General features: G+C 45.8%; 1 protein-coding gene across 3 annotated transcripts; it reads left to right on the forward strand.

Annotated features, from left to right (window-relative positions):
• The first annotated feature begins 25 nt into the window (after positions 1–25).
• Positions 26–12,875, forward strand: ZNF35 (zinc finger protein 35). Of its 3 annotated transcripts, XR_014232897.1 has the most exons (5): positions 26–1,042; positions 3,037–3,355; positions 4,364–4,508; positions 6,841–8,630; positions 9,180–12,875. XR_014232897.1 is itself a non-coding variant. In XM_082348624.1 (4 exons), the coding sequence occupies exons 2-4, from the start codon at positions 3,164–3,166 to the stop codon at positions 8,091–8,093; spliced, it is 1,590 nt and encodes a 529-aa protein (XP_082204750.1). In that variant the 5' UTR covers positions 26–1,042; positions 3,037–3,163; the 3' UTR covers positions 8,094–12,875. The 3 variants fall into 3 exon arrangements, 2 of the variants coding, with proteins under 2 accessions (XP_082204750.1, XP_082204751.1); XM_082348624.1 differs by having other exon boundaries at positions 6,841–12,875; XM_082348625.1 differs by having other exon boundaries at positions 3,040–3,355; positions 6,841–12,875.
• Positions 12,876–20,137: the final 7,262 nt, after the last annotated feature.

The following is a 20,137-nucleotide window of genomic DNA, read 5'->3' on the forward strand; positions in this document are numbered from 1 at the left end:
CATGAAAGTATACAGATTAGTGGTTGCCAGAGATTGTGGATAGTGGGAGGGAGCAGGGGAAGAGGGAGGGGTAGCACTTAGGGAGGCCTTGGTGGTGTTGGAACAGTTGTGTATCTTGATTGTGATGGTGGTTACACAAATCTACACGTGATAAAATGACAAAGTGTACACACACATTGTACCAATATCAATTTCCTGATTTTTTAATATTAAACTATGTAAGATATACCCTTTGGGGGAAACTAGTTGAAGGGTATTATCTTTGCAACTTTCTGTGAATCTGTAAATTCAAAATAAAAAGCAAAACTAAAGAGCCGTACCAAATGCAGTGTGTGAAACTGATTTGGAAAAACAAAATTATGAAATATATATTTTAGGACAGTTGGAAATTTGAAAATGACCGGTTATTAGATGGTTTCATGGAATTATTGTTAATTTTCCTACTTGTAATGATGGTATTGTTAGTTTGGAGATTATTCTTATTACTGAAGGATGCCTATTGAAGTATTTGGAATGAAGTGTTTTGATGATTACAACTTAAAAAAATGTCTTCATTATATAGAGAGGTAAGGCAAACATAGCAAAGTGTTAATTGTTGAGTACAGAAGAAGGATACAGGCATTCGTTGTACCATTCTCTGTACTGTTTGATATTTCCAGAACATTTAGGGCAAAATTATCAGGGCCTTCCACAGAAGGATGCTTTGTAGCTTCAGGCTGTCGGGTGCGCGCCTCGGTTAAGTGGCCTTACCCGGCCTAGGGATGCCCCGCGCTCTGAGGCTCAGTGCCCCAATCCACCTGCACTCTTCCTCTAAGCGCTTTTGCCCCCATCACTGGTCGGTAGCGATATTGGACACCCAACGAGAAGAGAGCACCTCCGAGATTCCTAGAGAGGCTGGCCTGGCGACTTGGGGAGCCGGAAGCCCATCCCCAGGCACTTCCTGTCCGGTCATTGTTCTCGCGCCGGTAGGCGCAGGGGTCCCGGTCGCTCGCCTTCTGCTCCAGAGCCCGCGAGCTCCGGCCGGGCTTCTTCTCCGCGCACGGTGAGCGGGGTTGGCGTGGCCTGGGCGCGAATGTCGGTGGTGAGGGAGGGGCCGTCCCAGGGGTCGCTCGCCCCGTCCTCTCCTCGGGGAGCCCAGCCCTGTCTGTCCGGAGGCGGCTCCGCGCCCCGCCACCTCGGTAACTCGGCTCTCGCCTACTTATCGGGGGCCTAGCCCAGGGGAGGCTGGACACGGACCGCCCCAGGGGCCAGGGTCGACCCCACAACAGGACTGCGTGGGGCCTGGAGAAGGAGGAGATGCGTTGCCACGTTTGGAACTAGGGAAAGGACATTGAAAGGAAGCCCTTGTTAGGAGACTTTGCTGTGTAGGGCTGGAGGCCGATTAGAGTTTGATCAGCAGTCTGATGATAATACTCAAAGTAGGCAATCTTGCGTATAGATAGGTGAAACGAGTGTTAAGGGCCTTCCTCCCTGGTAGAATTCAGCTAGTCATGGAAATAATAATTCTCCAGAATTAAGATGTGTTGCAGGACTGAAAATATTGCATTATTCAAGAGATGCAGTGTATACAATAAGTTGCCAGTAAGTTAATGTAGGATAAAGTATGTGATCACTTCAGTAGCAGCAAAAAGGGACTTAATGAAATGTAGAACTTTTTTTCCCTAATAAGACATCTAAAGGGGAATAGGAAAATTTCAGTTTCTTCATAATCAACTAAAATGGTAAGGTTATTTTACTCACAAATTAAAAAAAAAAAATCTGTTGGCTTGGCTATGATACAGGGGTACTGTTAAGTTGGTGGTGGTATGATTTGGTGCAGTCCTTTTAGAAAGCAGTTTGGGGAACTTCCCTGGTGGTCCAGTGGTTAAGATTCCTCGCTCCCAATGCAGGGGGCCCGGGTTGATCCCTGGTCAGGGAACTAGATCCTGCATACTGCAACTAAAAGATCCTGCATGTTGCAGTGATGACCCAGCGCAGCCAAATAAGTATTTTTAAAAATAAAATAGATTAAAAAAAGAAAGCAATTTGGCAATACATGTCACTCATAAAATCCTTCAATCAGTAATCCCACTATTGTAAAGGAATAACTCAGCAGCAGAAAAAAAACTATTTGCATGAAAAGAGTCTTAACAATTATTAAGAAAATAAACTGGAAACAAAAGTCCTTTTACTAAAGCAGTGGCTAATAAATAGGGGCTGGGGACTTCCCTGGTGACGCAGTGGTTAGGGTTCGATCCCTGGTCAGGGAACTAGATTCCACATGCATGCCGCAACTAAGAGTTCGCATGACACAACTAAGGAATCAGCGAGCCGCAACTAAGACCTGGCACAACCAAATAAATACTTTAAAATAAATAAATAGGGGCCGGTTAAGTAAATTATAATATAGCTGTAACTTAGAGTACCATGGTAGAAGGAGGTGGTGCTATATGTACTTATATTGAAACATCTACCTAAGACTATTGTGAAACATAGAAATTGAGTTCACAAAGCAAACAGTTCAGGTTGCAGTCTTTTGTTCATGCTATTGTCCTTGGTGATTAAAAAAAAAAACCAACCAAGCAAACGAAAAACTTTGCATCGTAATGTCCTTTCTTAAAAAGAAACCATGGTGATAATTGTGAAAATATGTATCCCCATAGTTAAAAAGTTTAAGTCATAATTGTCAGTATGGTTGGAGGTTTTTTCCTTAAAAGAAAGATCTTAAATTCTTTAATAAACAGCGATTATCTCTTTGGAGATGAACCAGGGGTAATTTTTCTTAATCATTTTCTGTATTTTTTAAGTTTACAATTAAAATATATTAACTTTATAATCAGGGGGAAAATCAATAAACATTATATAAAGGTGTTTGTAATGTGATTATTATGGGGATAAATTGCTTGTATACAGTACAACTCCTTCCATCCTCTTGAGGAGTAGAGCAGACACTGTAGCTGTAGTGGCTGCTGCCTAGACGCTGGTGAAATTGGCTTGTGTGTTTGGCATCCAGGCAGACCTCTGCTCTACTGCTAACAGTGTTTTCTGATTTCTCAGTAGACATTACTCATCCTGGCCCTGGGAAGAAACTCAAGAAGAAGCTTTTGAGACTTAAAGATTAGATGGGGCTTGACTTCTGCTGGGCAGCCCCCAGCTATAGGAGTTCCCCTGCTGAGCAGAGAGGATGACTACAGAATTGAGAGAGGCCATGACCCTGGCCCCTTGGGGCCCAGTGACAGTGAAAAAGGAGGAGGAAGAGGAGGAAACCTTCGTGGGTCAGGCATCCAGCCAACAAGTGCACTCTGAAAACGTCAAAGTCTGGGCTCCTGGGGAGGGTCCTCAGACAGGCCTCGATGTATCAGAACAGGAGGAAAAGGTAAACAATGGTCTGGGAGGAAGGAGGAAGGAGACAGCTAAAGATCTCAAGTGATTTCAGAGGGGACCCTATCCCTCTGCTCCCACATCTGTAGTCTTGTTGCCTGGCGAGGGCTCTGGCCTCTAATCTTTTGCAATATAATTGAAACATTATATTATTCTACTGATGTGACACTCGGTACTTTCTATAAACCAGTATTTCTCAAACTGTGCTACAGTTTGCAATTACCTGGGGAGCTTCTTATAAAATCATGATACCCATGCCATACCTCATGTCAATTAAACCAGTATCTCTGGGGGATGGGACCCAGACCTCTGTATTTTAAAAAAAACTCTTCAGGTGATTTCAGGCAGGATTTGATAACTCTAACCTGTACTTCTCAAACGTTAATATGCATAGGAATCACCAGGGTGTGGGGGAGGGGATCTTGTTAAAATGCAGATTCTGATTCAGGAGGTCTGGGGTGTGGTCTGAGATTCTGCAGGTCTCACAAGCTCCCAGGTGATGGTGATTCTGCTGATCTGCAGACCACGATTTGAGTTTGTGAGGCTGTATGTTTTCAAACACACACCTTTCCATCACTAGCCAAATGAGGCCTGAGGTTCCCCAAAGCCTCTCTGTAATAATATGATTAGAGCCTTGCTTCTTTGATCTTTAGACCTTGGGAAAGTCTACTCTGGAAAATCTCCCCATATGCTCTCTTGTCTTGTGCTCTCACTGGCAAGTTAGGTTTGGGTGCTGAAGTGGACAATGAGATGAAATCAGAGTGATCAGGAGGAAGGTAGCAGGCTTGCTTCTCTGCCCACCCCACCTTGGGAATTAGGGAAGACTCTGGCTTCCTTTTTCTTTTTTTATCTTTAAATGTTTGGTATTTTTCTTTCTTTTTAAAAATTTTTTATTTTATCGTCTCCAAGAACAGGTGCTTATGTTCTCAACCTCAAAGCTAAAATTGTACCATCTCCCAGTGACAGTCTCCTCATAAACCCACCTGTGCCTGCTTGTTTCTAGGGTCAGAACATGTTCTGGGACATGACTGTAGTCCTGAAACCAACACAGGAGGCGTCTGCTGCATCGACCCCAGGCAGCTCCTCATTACCAGAGACTCTGGCCAAGAGTGAGCTACTGGAGACTCATGGAAACATGACCTGTCTAGGTGAGGTTCAACCCCAATTCAGAATCTGACCATTGAGGTTTCTCAAAATCTTTTCAGAGACTGGTGGTCTCGTCTCCTAACCTCAGCAACAGAGAGTATTGAGGTGTTGAAAGTGTCAGGGAGAGCTGGACAGAGGAATACTGAAAGATGCCTATGCATTTGTCACAGGAAATGGCTTATTTTGCACACAGTCTCAAGACACCAGACAAACACAGGTGAACTCCAAATTTACCTTTTAATCACATTTATTGTTCAGCAAGTTTCATATTTATTCACCCATGTAGACACATGTCCTCTTCATATGCTTCGTGTTTATTGTAGCTTGGTGAGCCTGCAAGAGAAGCTGGCTAAGGTAGGAAGGGTCACCTTTTGTGGTGATATTTTGAGGAAATGCCCTGGAGGTGTTCTGTTTTTATAGATCTTTGTGCAGATTCTAGAGGATTTTGAGCACTTGCATCCGCCATGATGAGATTTAAAGCTAGGTCTTCATGGAGGGTACTGATGGCTGGCTTATCACCTGGTTCTCTAAGCTGGGACTCAGGATGTGTCTGGCTAGCAGTGGCGGAAGCTTGCCTGTGAAGGAGTGACATGTAACTGTGGGTCAACAGTGTGGTAGCCATGAGTCCTGTGTTGTGGAAGCAATCCCTGGATGACTGCCAAGGCCCCTCTGGTACTCATATGCTATGAGTATAGGGCTGTGCCTGAATATCCTGAACCTATTCTCCTCCCTAGCCGATTACTCAGGCATTTGCAAACGAAGTCAGTTTCTTAAACCAGTGTTGTAGGGAAGGCTAGGATTGCCACCTTTCATTTTCTTGTCTCTTCTTTAATTCCCCAAACTCTCAGCAGCTTCTATTTCCCACTTTCTGCTTTCTGCTCCATTGTCTCTGGAGCGTTCCCCTGTGTATCACTTCTTTTCTGTTTCCTTGCTTTATCAGTCAGTCATTTATAGTCTTAACTCCAGCAGCTGCCCCCATCCACCAGGAATGGCCACTGTTTTCTTTCTCTGCTATTCCTAGCCAGGACTCACCTTTCTGCCAGCCATTTCTGTTGTAATAGGTAATGGCGAGGGACTTCCCTGGTGGTCCAGCGGTTAAGACTCTGAGCTCCCAATGCAGGGGGCCCGGGTTCGAACCCTGGTCAGGGAACTAGATCCCACAGGCCACAACTAAGCACCTGTATGCCGCAACTAAAGACCCTGCACGCTGCAATGAAGATCCCACATGCCACAACTAAGACCTGGTGCAGCCAAGTAAATAAATATTAAAAAAAAAAAAAGGTAATAGCGAGATCACTGAGCTCTAGGAATTGAGAGAGAGACACGAGTGTAGTTGCTGCCCTACCTCTGATAACTCTTTGACCTTGAGCAAGTCCTTTCTCTTCTGGACGCCCATTTCCTATTCTGTAAACTGGGGTTCATTCATTCAGTAAATACAGGATTCGTTGGGGGCCTGCTTCCTGGGTGCCAGCAGTGTGATAGGTGCTAGGGATATAGCAGTGAGTAAGAACAGCCTTGCTCTTTTTTAGCTTCTATACAACTGAAGGAGAACAGTTTCATCTTGATGATAAAATTGTATAATATATATGAAAGTACTTTGGAAATTTTGATGTTAATGTTTGTGAGTTTTATCTACAGTTTAATATATATTCATTAATACTGAATTTATTAAAGTTTATACATTTAAAGCCAAGTTTTTAAGCTTTTAAGCATAACTTATTTTTATGTCCTTTATACATCTAGAAAAAATCAGAATATTTCACAAACAAAAAATGTTTTTACATAAAAACCAGGAAAGGAAGGGTGGAGAGGCAGTAGGGGAAAGAGGTAACAGGGAGAAAGTAAGATAAGAAGGAAGAAAAGAAGATGTAATAGCAGTTTTAAACTACAGGGAGAAAAATGGAGTAGATTGAGAAATCGGAACAGTAGTGATAGAAATAACCAGAAAAAGATTAGCCTTTCAGGGTTTTTTGTTGTTGTCGCATTCGGGGCTTTGCTGTATCCAGCGCTCAGGCATTCCCTTTCTCTGACACTGCCCTTCTTTCTGAATGACTGTGATGGCCTTAGCCTGGCAACCAAACGGGGCTGTCCTTGCCCAGTAGTGGTTTGTGCCTCACAACATCCCTGTCCCACCCACTCATCTTACTGGCTGGAGAGTTGCCCTGGCCTGTGCCAGTAGGATGTCTTTGGACATTAGATTCCCCTGTGCAGTTGCTGCATGACCTGCAGCTCACAGCTGAAGTCACACGCTTCCTGACCTTTATGACTTGACGATCCTATTCTTTTTCTAGGCCAAAAAAATCTGACATTTATTTTTTCTGTTTGCTGTTTCAGGTGCTGAAACCAAGAACCCACAGTTATTGGTTCCAAAAACTGAGATATGTGATGAAGCCGAAAAACCTTTCATAACACCAGGAAGAATCCAGAAAGTTGACTCTCCAGGACCTGAGTTAGGAGAAGGCTGTGAAAAAGGGAACATGTTAAAAAGGCAGAGAATAAAGAGGGAAAAGAAAGATTTCAGACAAGTGACAGTGAAGGACTGTCACATACCTGAAAACTTCAAAGAAGAGGAAGACCAGAAGTGTCACAAATCTGAGGAGAGATACAGCCTTGGTTCTGGCTCTGTTAAAAATCAGAAAAGCCAGCCTGGGCAGAAACCTTTTACATGTAGTGTGTGTGGGAAAGGTTTTAGTCAGAGCGCAAACCTTGTAGTGCATCAGCGAATCCACACTGGAGAGAAACCCTTCGAATGTCACGAGTGTGGGAAGGCCTTCATTCAGAGTGCAAACCTTGTTGTGCATCAGCGAATCCACACTGGACAGAAACCGTATGTTTGTTCAAAGTGTGGGAAAGCCTTCACTCAGAGTTCAAATCTGACTGTACATCAAAAAATCCACTCCTTAGAGAAAACGTTTAAGTGCAGTGAATGCGAGAAAGCCTTCAGTTACAGCTCACAACTTGCCCGGCACCAGAAAGTCCACATTACAGAAAAATGCTATGAATGTAACGAGTGTGGGAAAACATTTACTCGGAGCTCAAACCTCATTGTCCACCAGAGGATCCACACCGGGGAGAAGCCCTTCGCCTGTAACGACTGTGGCAAAGCCTTCACCCAGAGCGCAAATCTTATTGTGCATCAGCGAAGCCATACTGGTGAGAAGCCATACGAGTGCAAAGAGTGCGGAAAAGCCTTTAGTTGTTTTTCACACCTTATCGTGCACCAGCGAATCCACACCGCGGAGAAACCTTACGACTGCAGCGAGTGCGGCAAGGCCTTCAGTCAGCTCTCTTGCCTTATCGTGCACCAGAGGATTCACAGCGGGGACCTTCCGTATGTGTGTAACGAGTGCGGGAAGGCCTTCACCTGCAGCTCGTACCTGCTGATTCATCAGAGGATCCATAATGGGGAGAAGCCGTACACGTGCAGTGAGTGTGGCAAGGCCTTCCGGCAGAGGTCGAGCCTCACCGTGCACCAGAGAACCCACACCGGGGAGAAGCCCTATGAGTGCGCCAAGTGCGGCGCGGCTTTCATCTCCAACTCACACCTCATGCGCCACCACAGAACCCATCTTGTTGAGAGCACATAGAGGACGAGGGAGACCTCCAGGCGCCAGTCAGAACTTCCCGCCCCTGCCCCCCACCCCCCAAGTCAGACACCTCTTGGCTGTTTTCTCCTCCTTGGTGAAAACGAGGCCTGTTCTGTCCTTAAAAGTAACAGTTTTCAGGAGTGCAGTGCAAAACACAAGAGGGGCATTTCAGAGGCTAATTTAAAGAAAATGAAAACGAAGGCCTCAAGGCAAGGATTTTGTTTTTCACTTGGTGCCCCAAGTGGTCATGGTGTCTGAAGTGGAATGTGGCTTTCTTAGAAATGGATCATACAGAGCTCAGTGATAAAGATCCCTTTGGGGGAAAGGCATTTTTCACTTAACTTTGTTTTTGAAAACTCTGGTAATTTCTTGGGCAACGGGCAGGTTATTGGTGGAGGTCTGCCTGATGGAATTCCGGAGCTTTGAACCTTGTATTCTAGTATTTTGGGTTAAGCAGCGACTCATTAAGGAAACCACTTGGGGTAGCAGTTCACCAACAACTCACCTATGAACATTTATAGGTTTTCCATTCCCGAGGTAATTAAAAAAAAAAAAAAAAGAACCACCCTACTAACCATCTACTGCTCCTAACATGGATGGAAGTAGGAAACATTCGTTTCCCTCGTCGTCTGTACCTCATGAACGTTGGTGTGGTAAAGCTCTGGGGACCTCTGACGAGAGTCTCTTCTGACCGTTTCCCAGCCTGCATGGCCAAGCACTTGAGGACTGATGGAGACAGCCACAGACGCTGCTGGGCTGTGTCCCTTTGCTAAGGTCAACAGCTCTTCCCATAACTTAACCCCAGTTGCCATTGCATTCCGTTTGAGTGAGACGCTGCTAGCAGCCCCCTTCCCAGATAGAGGCATCAGAGAATAAAGCTTCCCTGGAGGCATGCCCGCTTTGTCTCTGCTCTCATTCTGCTCAGGCCCAGGCGGGGGGCTCAGTTGGGTGTCATTGTCACTTTCTGGATGGTCTTTAGAAGAAATAATGGAGCCCTTCTAATTCTCAGAGGAGCCAAGAGGGAAATGAAAAGAGAGGGAGGAAGCAGAGTGGGATTCCTAAGGTCTTAATTTGTTTTTTTTTTAGAAGTTCAAAGGTATTGGAATATGCAAGCTTTTAGAAGGATGAAGAAACTGGCTAAGGTAAGATACGTTTGTTACCATTGAGCCTTTACTCCTGGAAAAACAATTTCTACAACTATGCAATAGGTAGAGTTATGTAATAATATTGCCTTGTATTTATATAGAACTTGATTCTTTGTCTGTGTACCTTCATGTGTAGAGTCATGATACCTGGCACTTACCTCATACTTTCATATAGATCATTACCTTAATCTTTGTAACACTGAAAGAGGTGTTTGCCCCCTTTACCTGAGAGAGGTCATTTAACACAAGACCAAGTAACAAGTGACAGCCTGTATTCAGACCCAGGTCCTAAATCCAGGTTCCCTCTGTTCTTCTATGTTTATCCCATGTCTCACCACCTGTAACCCCACCCAGATCTGTGGGAAAGCCTGAGAAAAGGGTATATAGTCTCATTTTTAGGTGAGGAAGCTGAGGTGACAGATTTGGGGGTTTGCCTTAGGCAGTGTGACCAGCAAGCAGCAAATCTAAGGCTGGGGTTTGTCTCCTGATTTCTGGGTCTGTCTCCACTCCCGCTCTCAGCAAGCAAGAGTGTTTATCATAAATGCTATACCTGGTGAAAGCAGTTGGGGGCACCTCTCGTGCATAAGTCCATGCATTTATTGTATCATTTCTACAAGACTAAATATTAGTTAGCATAGCGTTTTGTAGTTTACAGAGCACTTTCACGTACAGAAGGCATACACAAGAAAGCTTATTAACTTCTTAACTTTTTTTCCCCCTTTAACCACAGTCTTTCATCAAAGCGTGTGGGACAACTTCTCCCAGTTTCACTCTAAATCATATAGACACAAATACAAAAACATCAATACAGTTCAAAAGTAAGAATCAAAAATGCTCATGCCCTCACAGACCCTGATAGTGACTCTTTCTGTCCCCTGTCTGGGAGTGGAAAGACCCAAAGATAACACCACATGTCTCCACTGAGATTAGGAACAAGTTAGGTTTTTCCCCCTGCATGATCAGGAGGCTTAGAGAGGGCGAGCAGGTCTGAAGATATGGGGTAGATCCGTGACCCTGACCCACCAAGAGGCCAAAAGTGTGCTTTCCTGAAAGGTATCAGCTGGGATTTGTGACCATTAAGATGGTTAAACTGTTTGAGCCACACGTTGTATATTTATCCTCGTAATTGAATACTCAGTCATGACTGATTGTGATCTCCTGGCTAGAGATTTCTATTCATAGGGAGGTCAGAAGAGCTATCCAGGTGATTGTGATATAAAGCCAGGTTTGGGAATCACTGAACCACCGTTTTACAGCAGTGGTTTTTAACCTTGGCTGCATGGTAGAATCATCTAGGACATGTGAAAATTTTTCCATTTTAGGCCTCAGTATTTTTTAAAACTTAGGGGAATGAGCCACTACAGGCAAGTAAAACCTGCAGGCCACAAATGTGTGTGATCAAAGGTGGAGGGGAACTCCAGTATAAGGATCTGGATGCGCATTGTTCTGTTTCAGCAAAACAGGACAGTAACCACATTGCCTTCTGTGCCTCTGACAACCCTTGGCTGCTGGGACTCTGTGACCTAACTTCCTGTGTTTGTATTTTAAGTGAATATACCGAACATTTTACTTATATGAGCAAACCAAGTTCTACGTAACATGCTTTTCTGTTCCTCATTCAACAAAATGACTTTTTACATTTTTGCTTATATTTCATCTCCAGGTTTGAGTTTCCACAAATCTGCACCCAGGCTCAGGACCCCCGATCCTACACAAATCCTGTGAGCCTAGTAGGTTACTAGACAGATCAGTTCCTTCCCCAACTCATAACGACTTTCCCTCCCAATTAAATTCCAGCCCTCAAAATAAATTACCTCCCACTTTTTTCTACAGGGTTTCTGATAGGAGAGGAGTGACTACCCTTTGTTGTCAGACTTGGCTTAGGTTTTCCTTTTCCTTGGGGTCATCTCCCTTCTTTCTGGGCTGGTCTTGCCAGAAGTAGATGGGAACTCTGAAGCCCCATTTTCTTAAGTTGCCAAGAGCTATCAGTCTTATAGCTCTCAGACAAAGAGTCAGACCTAGTGATGAGCATTAAGGGTAGAGCCAAGAAGTCTGTTTTTACCCTCAAATGAGACCAACAGATGTATGTTACGTGGAGCACAGGGATGAGAAAGTGAAATCATGTACAGGTGCTTTGGAGGCTCGGTGAGGAGAGATTCTTCATCAGTACACGTACACACACACCCCTCTCAAATACAATTGGCTGTGAATTCCTCTAGGCTCAGGAAGCTAGTCCTTTCTCTATGCTCTAGATCCCCTACCTCCCCTAGGTGGTTGTCCCTCTCCCACTTCTGTCGCTTCTCCCGTTGTGTGCCTAACCTTTCTGGGGTCACAGCCCCTTTGAGAATCTGATGGAGGTTGTGGACCCTCTTTAGGAGAAACTCGGATTGCACTCTCAGTTCTGTGCTTATTTGTGGAGGCATATAAATTCCCTGAGGCCAATCCGTGGAGCCTCCAGGGCCTCAAGTCACACCTGGGGATGCACTACATAATCGCCCTCACAAATGCTACAAAATGGTGGCTTTTTTAAAAAATGAGGTCAGACTACGGAATCTCTAAGGATGTTGCCCAGATACATAACCTTTTCAATCTTGCTTCTCCTGGCTTCCCGCCCTCAGCAAATGGTGGCATTATCCAGCACCCAGACTGGAAACCCAGGAGGCATTTCTGGCTTCCGATGTATCATGCGTTGATTACAAAAATATTTATTATGCGCTCTCTTTGTGGCAAACATGGTGCTAGATCCTGGGTTGCCAAAGCAAATAAGGTCTACCATACCCCCTTTTCATGTCTCTCATGGGAAAGATGTCTGGGTCCCTCAACATGATTTACTGAGCTCTTACCAGCCTCATCGCTTCACTTCACACGCACCTTTACTGCAGCCTGGAGGCACGTGCTTGCTCTTTTCGTGCCTTTGCTCACACTGTCCTCGGTGCCTGTGATACCTCACCACCACGCCCCACAGCCCCTGTCTGCTTTGCCTAACATTTGGTTTCTTTTAAGATTTGGCTCAGGCCCATCTCTGGGAAACCTCTGATTGCCCTGTGGCCAAGAAGTATATTTAGAAGTATCGAAGAGCATGATATTTGTATCCAGAGTTTTACTTTATGCTTTAAAGTGAAAAAAGTCTGGATTCAAAATTGTGTATATAGTACAGTTCTCACATAATGTTGTTATGTACACTATATACTATGAGAAAGTATATAGATAAACATGAAGGAAATATAAGAAAATGTTATAAATGGTTGACTTGTTCAGAGCCATACAAATGGTAAATTGCAGCGCCTGGGCTCAAACCCAGGTCCTAGGGATAATGGAATTATGGGTGATTAAAAGTTTTTTTTTTAAAGTAATTTCCATATTTTTTATAAGGAACAAAAATTTTATAATCAGGAAAATAAATTATTTATTGTAACTACAAATTTAGTTTTATTGTATTAACTGTAAACAGTATCTCAATTCTCCATTTTGTAGAATGGGGGATGCACCCTGCTTCTGTCTCCTCCCCTTGTCCACCTCTCTGCCTCTGACAATGTCAAGTCTGATAATTCTTGAATTCTGTTCTGAAACCGTAGTCTTTTATGCTTTGTTTATTGATTTGTTCTGAAAGTTGAAATAAACAGCATGAATGTTATTATGACTGTGTAAATGTTGTTCACTGCAGACCTAAGTAGTTTATTGTGATTATATTTCCTTTTTGGAGCAGCATTTAATTTTTTTTTTTTTAATTTATTTTTTTTTTATTATTTTTTTTTATAATATCAATTTTTTCTTTATTTTCTTTCTTTATTGTTTTTCTTATTTATTTATTTATTTTATTTATGGCTGTGTTAGGTCTTCGTTTCTGTGCGAGGGCTTTCTCTAGTTGAGGCAAGTGGGGACCACTCTTCATCGCGGTGCGCGGGCCTCTCACTATCGCAGCCCCTCTTGTTGCGGAGCACAGGCTCCAGACGCGCAGGCTCAGCAATTGTGGCTCACGGGCCTAGTTGCTCCGCGGCATGTGGGATCTTCCCAGACCAGGGCTCGAACCCGTGTCCCCTGCATTGGCAGGCGGACTCTCAACCACTGCGCCACCAGGGAAGCCCAGCATTTAATTTTTACCGAAGTTTCTGGTTGTCTTTCTTTTTCCCTTGTACTGGTTGCTTTTAACATATCCTCAGTTATTTTCAAATTCTCCGTCCAATTAGACACTCTTCCGAGTCCCCCTTTCTCCTGTATATATACATCCCTTCCAGAGACCTCCAGCCTTCTGCTCTAGTCTGTCCTTGATGTTCTTTTTTTTTTTGGCCACGCCCTGCAGCATGTGGGATGTGGAATCTTAGTTCCCCAACCAGGGATCGAACCCACACCCCCTGCAGTGGAAGCACGGAGTCTTAACCACTGGACCGCAAGGGAGGTCCCTGTCCTTCATGTTCTCTCTGCCTACCGTCCAGTTGTTACACCGGGCTCCATTGCATCCTAAAATCCACATTCTTCCTTTCTTCGTTTACACACTCATTTCACTGCAGCACGTCAAGTCACTTGCAAGAAAGAGTATGTGGAAGGCAAAATTGTTGGGTGCTTATATATCTAAAACAACTGTCTCTGCCCTCACAGTTGATTGGTAGTTTGGCTCTGGAATTCTAGATTGAAAAATTTCCCCCAAAGTTTGTAGGCATTGCTTCCCTGACATAACATCCAATGTTGCTAATGAGATGCCTGATTCCAGTCTGATTCTTATTTCTTTGACAATAAATAGAATTTACATTTTTGTGATCTGTTTCCCCACCCCTTTCAAGCTTTTAAAGTCTCCTGTTTATCCTTGATGTACTCAATTCCCTAATGTACTCTGAGATTTTTCAATCTAGCGACTCAGGTACTTCTACCTTTGTAAATTTTCTCATGTTATTTATGTGACAGTTCTCCGTTTCCATTTTTTTTTTTTCTATTTTCACTCTTTCTGGAATTCCTGTCAATCAAATATTGGACCTTCTGGATTGATCGTCAACTACTTTCTCTAGTATTTCCATTTCCTTGTGCCATTTTCTGGGAGAGTACCTTGATTATTTTTCAACCTTTCTAGTGAATTTTTTATTTTTGGCAGTAGTTAATTTCTAAGAGCCTTTTCTTGTTTTCAGTTTGTTCCTTTTTTTGTGGCGTACTTTTCTCATTTTAGAGATACCTGTCAAATCTGAGTATTCTAATTAGAAGGATTTTCGTAAAAGTCTCTTCTGTCACATGAATTGTCTCACCATCTTCGTTCGCGTGCTCTGGGTCCTTTTTTCTCTTTATTTTGTTGACTCTCTTTGGAGACTTTCCTCAAATATGTTGTGATTCTTAGTGATACACACACACACAAATACATGCATATATCTGTGTGGTGGGAAGGTGGGTAGTGGGATCGGCTCAGTAAAAGGCTTCCCTCTAGAGTGGTTGGTAATGAGCAAGCTGTTTCCCTGGAGACCTCTAAATGCCAGAATGCAGAGATCTTTTGTTTGGGGCTCTTACATTTTCTTAGCAAAAAACCCTCTCTGATGTTTTTGTGTGGGGTTTGGATGATGTAAGTGCTTCTCTAGAGTGGGAGAGAAGGGGATCAAATGTTATTACATACTTTCAGTTAATGCCCTTATTTTTAGCCCCACTTCTCTCTCTCACCCTTCGTTGCACCTGGGGTTTCCAAGTCCCAAGTCAGCTGGGGTTGGCAGGTACTTCAGCTGCATCCTTCCACTATATTGCCCTCAACAAGTGTTTCAAGCCGTCACTCCCTCCACCCAACTTTCTCAGTTACCATTTCATCCATTTTCCATTTTCTAGAAATTTGTTCCCCTTGTCCCATCATTGTTATTTATATATTTTAAACCATTTTAGTACATTATTGTTTTAGGGGAAGCTGAACGATTTAAAAAAGAATATTGATATCCTTTGATACAGTAGTACCACTTTTAGAAAGCTATCCTAAAAATGAATATTTTGACAATGGTATATATACTTATCAATGTTCATATTTTACAAAAATGGAAACAACCCAAGTGACTAACAACAGTGGAATGATTAAATTACAATGTGATGGAATATTATGCAACCACTAAAAATCATAATTTAAAGAATAGTGATATGATAAAACATTCACAATAATATTAAATAAAAAAGGCAAAGTATAAAATTCAGTGATGTGTACACACAGTTCAGTTTCCTTAAATGTACATGTATAGAAAAGATTGGAAGGAAATAAGTGCATCAGGTATTAACAGTGGTTGAATTTTCCGCATTGTCTACATTTTCTACAATGAGCCTGAATTACTTTTATGATCAGAAGGGAAAAATTAATAAAAAGATCATGGCTTGTTTGGAGTGGTAAGGCATCCTTGTGGGGTATGGAATGGGTAGTGGGGAACAGCAGAATAAGGGTCTGGGGAAATAAAGTGGCCAGTTACCAAGGACCTAATGCCAGGTGAAGGGATTCAGCTGGGGCATATATGTAACCCCAGTGTTTGTGACATGCAGCTGTGGCTGGAGTGTGGAGGCTGGGCTGGTGAGGGGAGAAAGGATCCGGGAGACCATATAGACAGCTTTTGTCAGAGTCCGAGAGAGACCCTGAGATTCTGACCCAAGCAGCGGCAGGTGCCAGAGGAGAAGGGACAGAGGGGATGAGCAGGCAGCCTTTGGGGCATGGAAGATCAGCAAACTCCCATGTCAGAAATCCAGCCCTCCACACCCTGTAAGACATGACCTGTGACAGATGGGGCCTGACCCAGGCCCGAGAGGTCCTGGTTTCTTTGTGGGGCTGCCCTGTGTCGCCATGGGTAGAAGGAGGCAACCCAAGTCCTAGCAGGCTACTTGGCTACCCAGGTCCCCCTGCTGGGCCAATAGCAAGGTTGTAACTGCTCTGTTAGTTGAGGGGTTCCTGTGTGCTAGGCACTGTGCTAAATGCCAAATGTTTCTTATCTCATTCCAGCCTCACCTGAGGAGGGAAGTTCTCTTATCTCCATTTTCAAAGTCAGTAGTCACAGGATTAGAATAACTGAGGCCAAAGCCCATTCTCCCTTTTCCCAAGCTACTTTCTCAGTGCGCCTCCATGAACCCCTCTCCTCATCTAAAAGTGCTTTGTTAAATTGGGAGAACAGGGCTTGCCTGGGGTGAAAAGTTGAGTGGTACAAGAGCAGACAATGAAAAAGTCGTCTCCCCCCCAGTCCAGAGTACCCTAGGTAGGAGCACCCCAGAGATAACCGTTGTCAGTTTCTTGGGGATCCTTCCAGACATGCATTTACAGTCTTTTGTATTCTCCCTTAAACACACACACACACACACACAGGAGCTTAGGATTCACTAAGCTTAGTGTGTCTGGAGATGGTTCAGTGTTACCCTGTAAGATCTACCTCATTCTTTTTTTCACTGCCATGTGATAGTCTGTTGTATGGATGTACCATGATTCATGAGCAAGTGTCCTATTGGTGGCCATGTAGCTTCTTTTCTATCTTTTGCTTTTGCAAACAATGCCATGCTGAATATTCCAGCACACTGTCCTTGGTATGTGCACGACTTTGTCCGCAGGATATATTGATAAAGGGTAGGTACTTTTGATATTTTGATAGAAATTGCAAATGCAGTTCCCAGTACAGTATGTGTATGAAAATGCCCACTTCCCTGAATCCTCTATAGAACTATTGTCTTTTCTGATCTGATAAATGAAAAATGCTCTCATGTTTTCATTTGCATTCAATTATGAGTGAAACTGAATATCATGTCTTGTGTTTAAAAGCCAGGTGTATTTCTTTTTTGTGTGAATTGCTTGCTCATGTTCTCAACAAGTTTTTCTGTTGGGTTGTTGATCCTCTTAGGAATTTATTTCTACCAATTCTGTAGTAAAGAAGTTACTCTTCTCATCTGCCAGATGTGTTGCAAACATTTTCCGCAGTTTACAGTTAGTCCTTTTACTTTAGTTTTTGCTGTTCGGATATTTAGGATTTAATGTCAAATCAAAGACTTGCCCTCTTCAAGATTATACATTCTCCCATGATGTCGCCTAGTCTTTGAGATAGGTCCGTTTGAAATCCATTTTGTAGCAAGGACCGAGCTGGGTCCTGGCCCCGCAGCCCTCCCCTTTTCCTCGGAGTCCAGCGGGAGGAACTGAGCAGAAGCTCCACGAAGATGGAGACACCTCCCTGCTTCCTGGAGCTACGGGGCAGCAGCCGGCAGCCGGGTGCTCCCACCCCGGCCGTTTCACTGGGCCGCTCTCAGGTCGCCGAGGGTCCGCGGTCTGGGAGAGGCAGGCTCGCGCCCGGGTGAGCCGGGAGTGGCGGCCCAGGGGAGGGGCAGCTGCCGGAGAAAGAGGGGATAGCCGGAAGGGGCGGGGTGGGCCAGGCTTGCTGGGGATGGAGGAGAGGGCGGAGTCCGCAGTCCCGGGCGAGGGAGAGAGAGGACGCGGCCGCAGTCCGGCGCTGGGACGGGGTGTGTTGGGAAAGCGGAGGAGGGGCTGCAGCCTGAGGTCAGCTTAAGGGGAGGAGGAAGGCTGCCACGGGGGTGGGGAGTGGGGGCAGTGGGCCTGGGGCCGCGGCCCGCGCGGGGAGAATATGCGGTGGGGATGGGGAAGAGCAGAGACGTGGAGGAGAGCGTGCCGGGGCGGGGAAAGGGGTCGGACAGGGTGGGAGGGCGAGGGGCAGGGCGTTGGAAGAGGAGGGGCTCATACCAGCTCAAGGGCGGCTTCCTCCAAGACCCTGGGATCCCGGTCCTGTTGAGCTCATTTCGCCGGCCTCGGGCCGGTGGACACAAAGCAGACGTGCCGCTGCGGACGGGATTATTTTCCCAAAGCTCTTGTTGGGGAAGAGAGCATTCTAGACTGGCCCTGCCCCTCACTTACCTCCAACCCAGGACAAATCCCTAACCTCTCCGAACGTAAGTCCTCTCTTCCACTCCAGGTAGGAGGCTGGGGTGAAATGAGTTTGAAATGGCTCTGTAACCGTTAAAAAGCTGCCTGGTTGCAGAGACCTGCCATATTCCTGCTGGAGGACAGGGTAGGTATGGATAAAAGAAGCCAAGCCTTACCTGACTGGGAAAACATTTTTACTTTCGCAGTTCAACATGGGGTGCAGTTCCTGCTGACTGCCACACCCATAGACATCAGTGGCAGGAGCCGCGGAGAAGCTGTTCCTCTTTGTCCCCTGGTGGTGGTGGGCCCTCACCTGGGCAGGGACTGGGGACAGCAAAGGCCTTAGCCAAGCTCAGTCCTGCCCCTGGAGCTGGGCTGGATTCCCCCATCACTGGTGCTGGAAGTTACACCAAATCTACCTGAAGCTTGAGACTAAGGAACAGAGGCCTTGGCTGTTGAGAGGATAGGAAACAGGTCAGGGAGGGGAGATGTAAAGTCATAACTCAGGTCCCAAAAGGTAGAATCTGTTTAGATGAGAGTCCAAGGAGCCACTGTGCTGAGGAAGGAGCCAGGTGGTTCTGTGACCCCTGGGGCCAGAAGAAGCCATGAGGGGATGTCTCAGGAAGTAAGAGTCTCTAGCAGGGTCTGGACTGAGGCAAGAGCAGGATGGATGACCCCTGGTCCCAGACAGCTGTGGGTGCTGGAGTGGCTTCTAGCGCCCGGGGTGGCCTGGAGCACCTGTCCTTCCTTCCAGCCTGCTGGGCACCACTGGGCCTTTGGAACAATGGGTGCCCACTGTCGTGAGCTGTGTTCACAGGAGGCCTGGTCCCAAAGCTGGCCCTGCCTCCTTCAAGAGCCAGTGACCCTCCGAGGATGGGCCAGCTCTGTGTTGAACAGTGTTTACTGCCCCTTCAGGTGACACTCCCTGAGCCCGAGGAAGTCACAGTCAGGAACACATCAGGGTTTCTTCTTTGCCATCAGGGAGTTGAGTGAGAATGCGATGCACGCGAGTGAGGACAAGCCCCGTGAGCCTGACAGAGGAGGAGCCCCGGCCGTGGCTCTAGCCTTGGGAACACCACCGGCAGGGCTGAGCGGAGCTCCCATTTGGAGCCTGGTGGACCACCACTGGCCGTGAGAGGTGGGGAGACAGGCTGGCCCTAGAAGAGGGTGAGAAAAGGACCAGGGGTTGCCAGGGCAGGGGTGGGACTCAGCTTCTGGCCTTCTCATAAGCCATTCTTGGTTCCCCCGTGGGTCCTGGACCTTTAGGTGTATTAGCACAGATGCACTGGGCTCATTTCTTTCTTATTAACCCAGTGTCAGAGTGGCCAGCTCGTACTGAGTGCTGAGTGCCAGGCAGCCCTGAGGGTCATCTGAGGACCTGCTCTGCCTCTGGCTTGTTGGGTCATCTCTGGGAAGCCACAGACTCCTCACCAGCCCAGCCAGCTTCCCAGTCAATTTCCTCACCTGCCCAGCCAGCGTCACAGGGTGGTGAGCTTCAAGGAGACGGGGCCAGGACGAGGCTATGAACTGTCAGTCATGTCGCATTGCTGTGATCATTAGTCAGGCTGAGCTCCCTGTCCAAGAAGAGAAGGTGTGCTTTGGGAGGGATGCTTTTGTGACTGTGTGGGGCCCATATCCCCTCCTGGAGATGACTCTTCAGCATATGCCTCTTTTTTCTTTGGCTGCATTGGGTCTTCGTTGCTGCGCGCGGGCTTTCTCTAGTTGCGGCAAGCGGGGTCTACTCTTCGTTACGGTGAGCGAGCTTCTCATTGCGGTGGCTTCTCTTGTTGTGGAGCACGGGCTCTAGGCATGTGGGCTTCAGTAGTTGTGGCACGCAAGCTCAGTAGTTGTGGCTCGCGGGCTCTAGAGCGCAGGCTCAGTAGCAGTAGTTGTGGCACACGGGCTTAGTTGCTCCGTGGCATGTGGGATCTTCCTGGACCAGGGCTCAAACCTGTGTCCCCTGCATTGGCAGGTGGATTCTTAACCACTGCGCCACCAGGGAAGTCCCTCCGCTTGGTAGATTTGAGGGCAGGGATTATGCCTAGCCAGCACTG

This window comes from Balaenoptera borealis (genome assembly GCF_965194805.1).
Source record: "Balaenoptera borealis genome assembly, chromosome: 12".
Classification (NCBI taxonomy): Eukaryota; Metazoa; Chordata; class Mammalia; order Artiodactyla; family Balaenopteridae; genus Balaenoptera; species Balaenoptera borealis.

Bases quoted from the DNA above. Each gene is read 5' to 3' on its own strand.
- ZNF35 (XM_082348624.1), top strand. From the start codon at position 3,164: ATGACTACAGAATTGAGAGAGGCCATGACCCTGGCCCCTTGGGGCCCA. The intron at 3,356-4,363 runs GTAAACAATGGT...GCTTGTTTCTAG, and splicing joins TATCAGAACAGGAGGAAAAG to GGTCAGAACATGTTCTGGGA. The intron at 4,509-6,840 runs GTGAGGTTCAAC...TTGCTGTTTCAG, and splicing joins TGGAAACATGACCTGTCTAG to GTGCTGAAACCAAGAACCCA.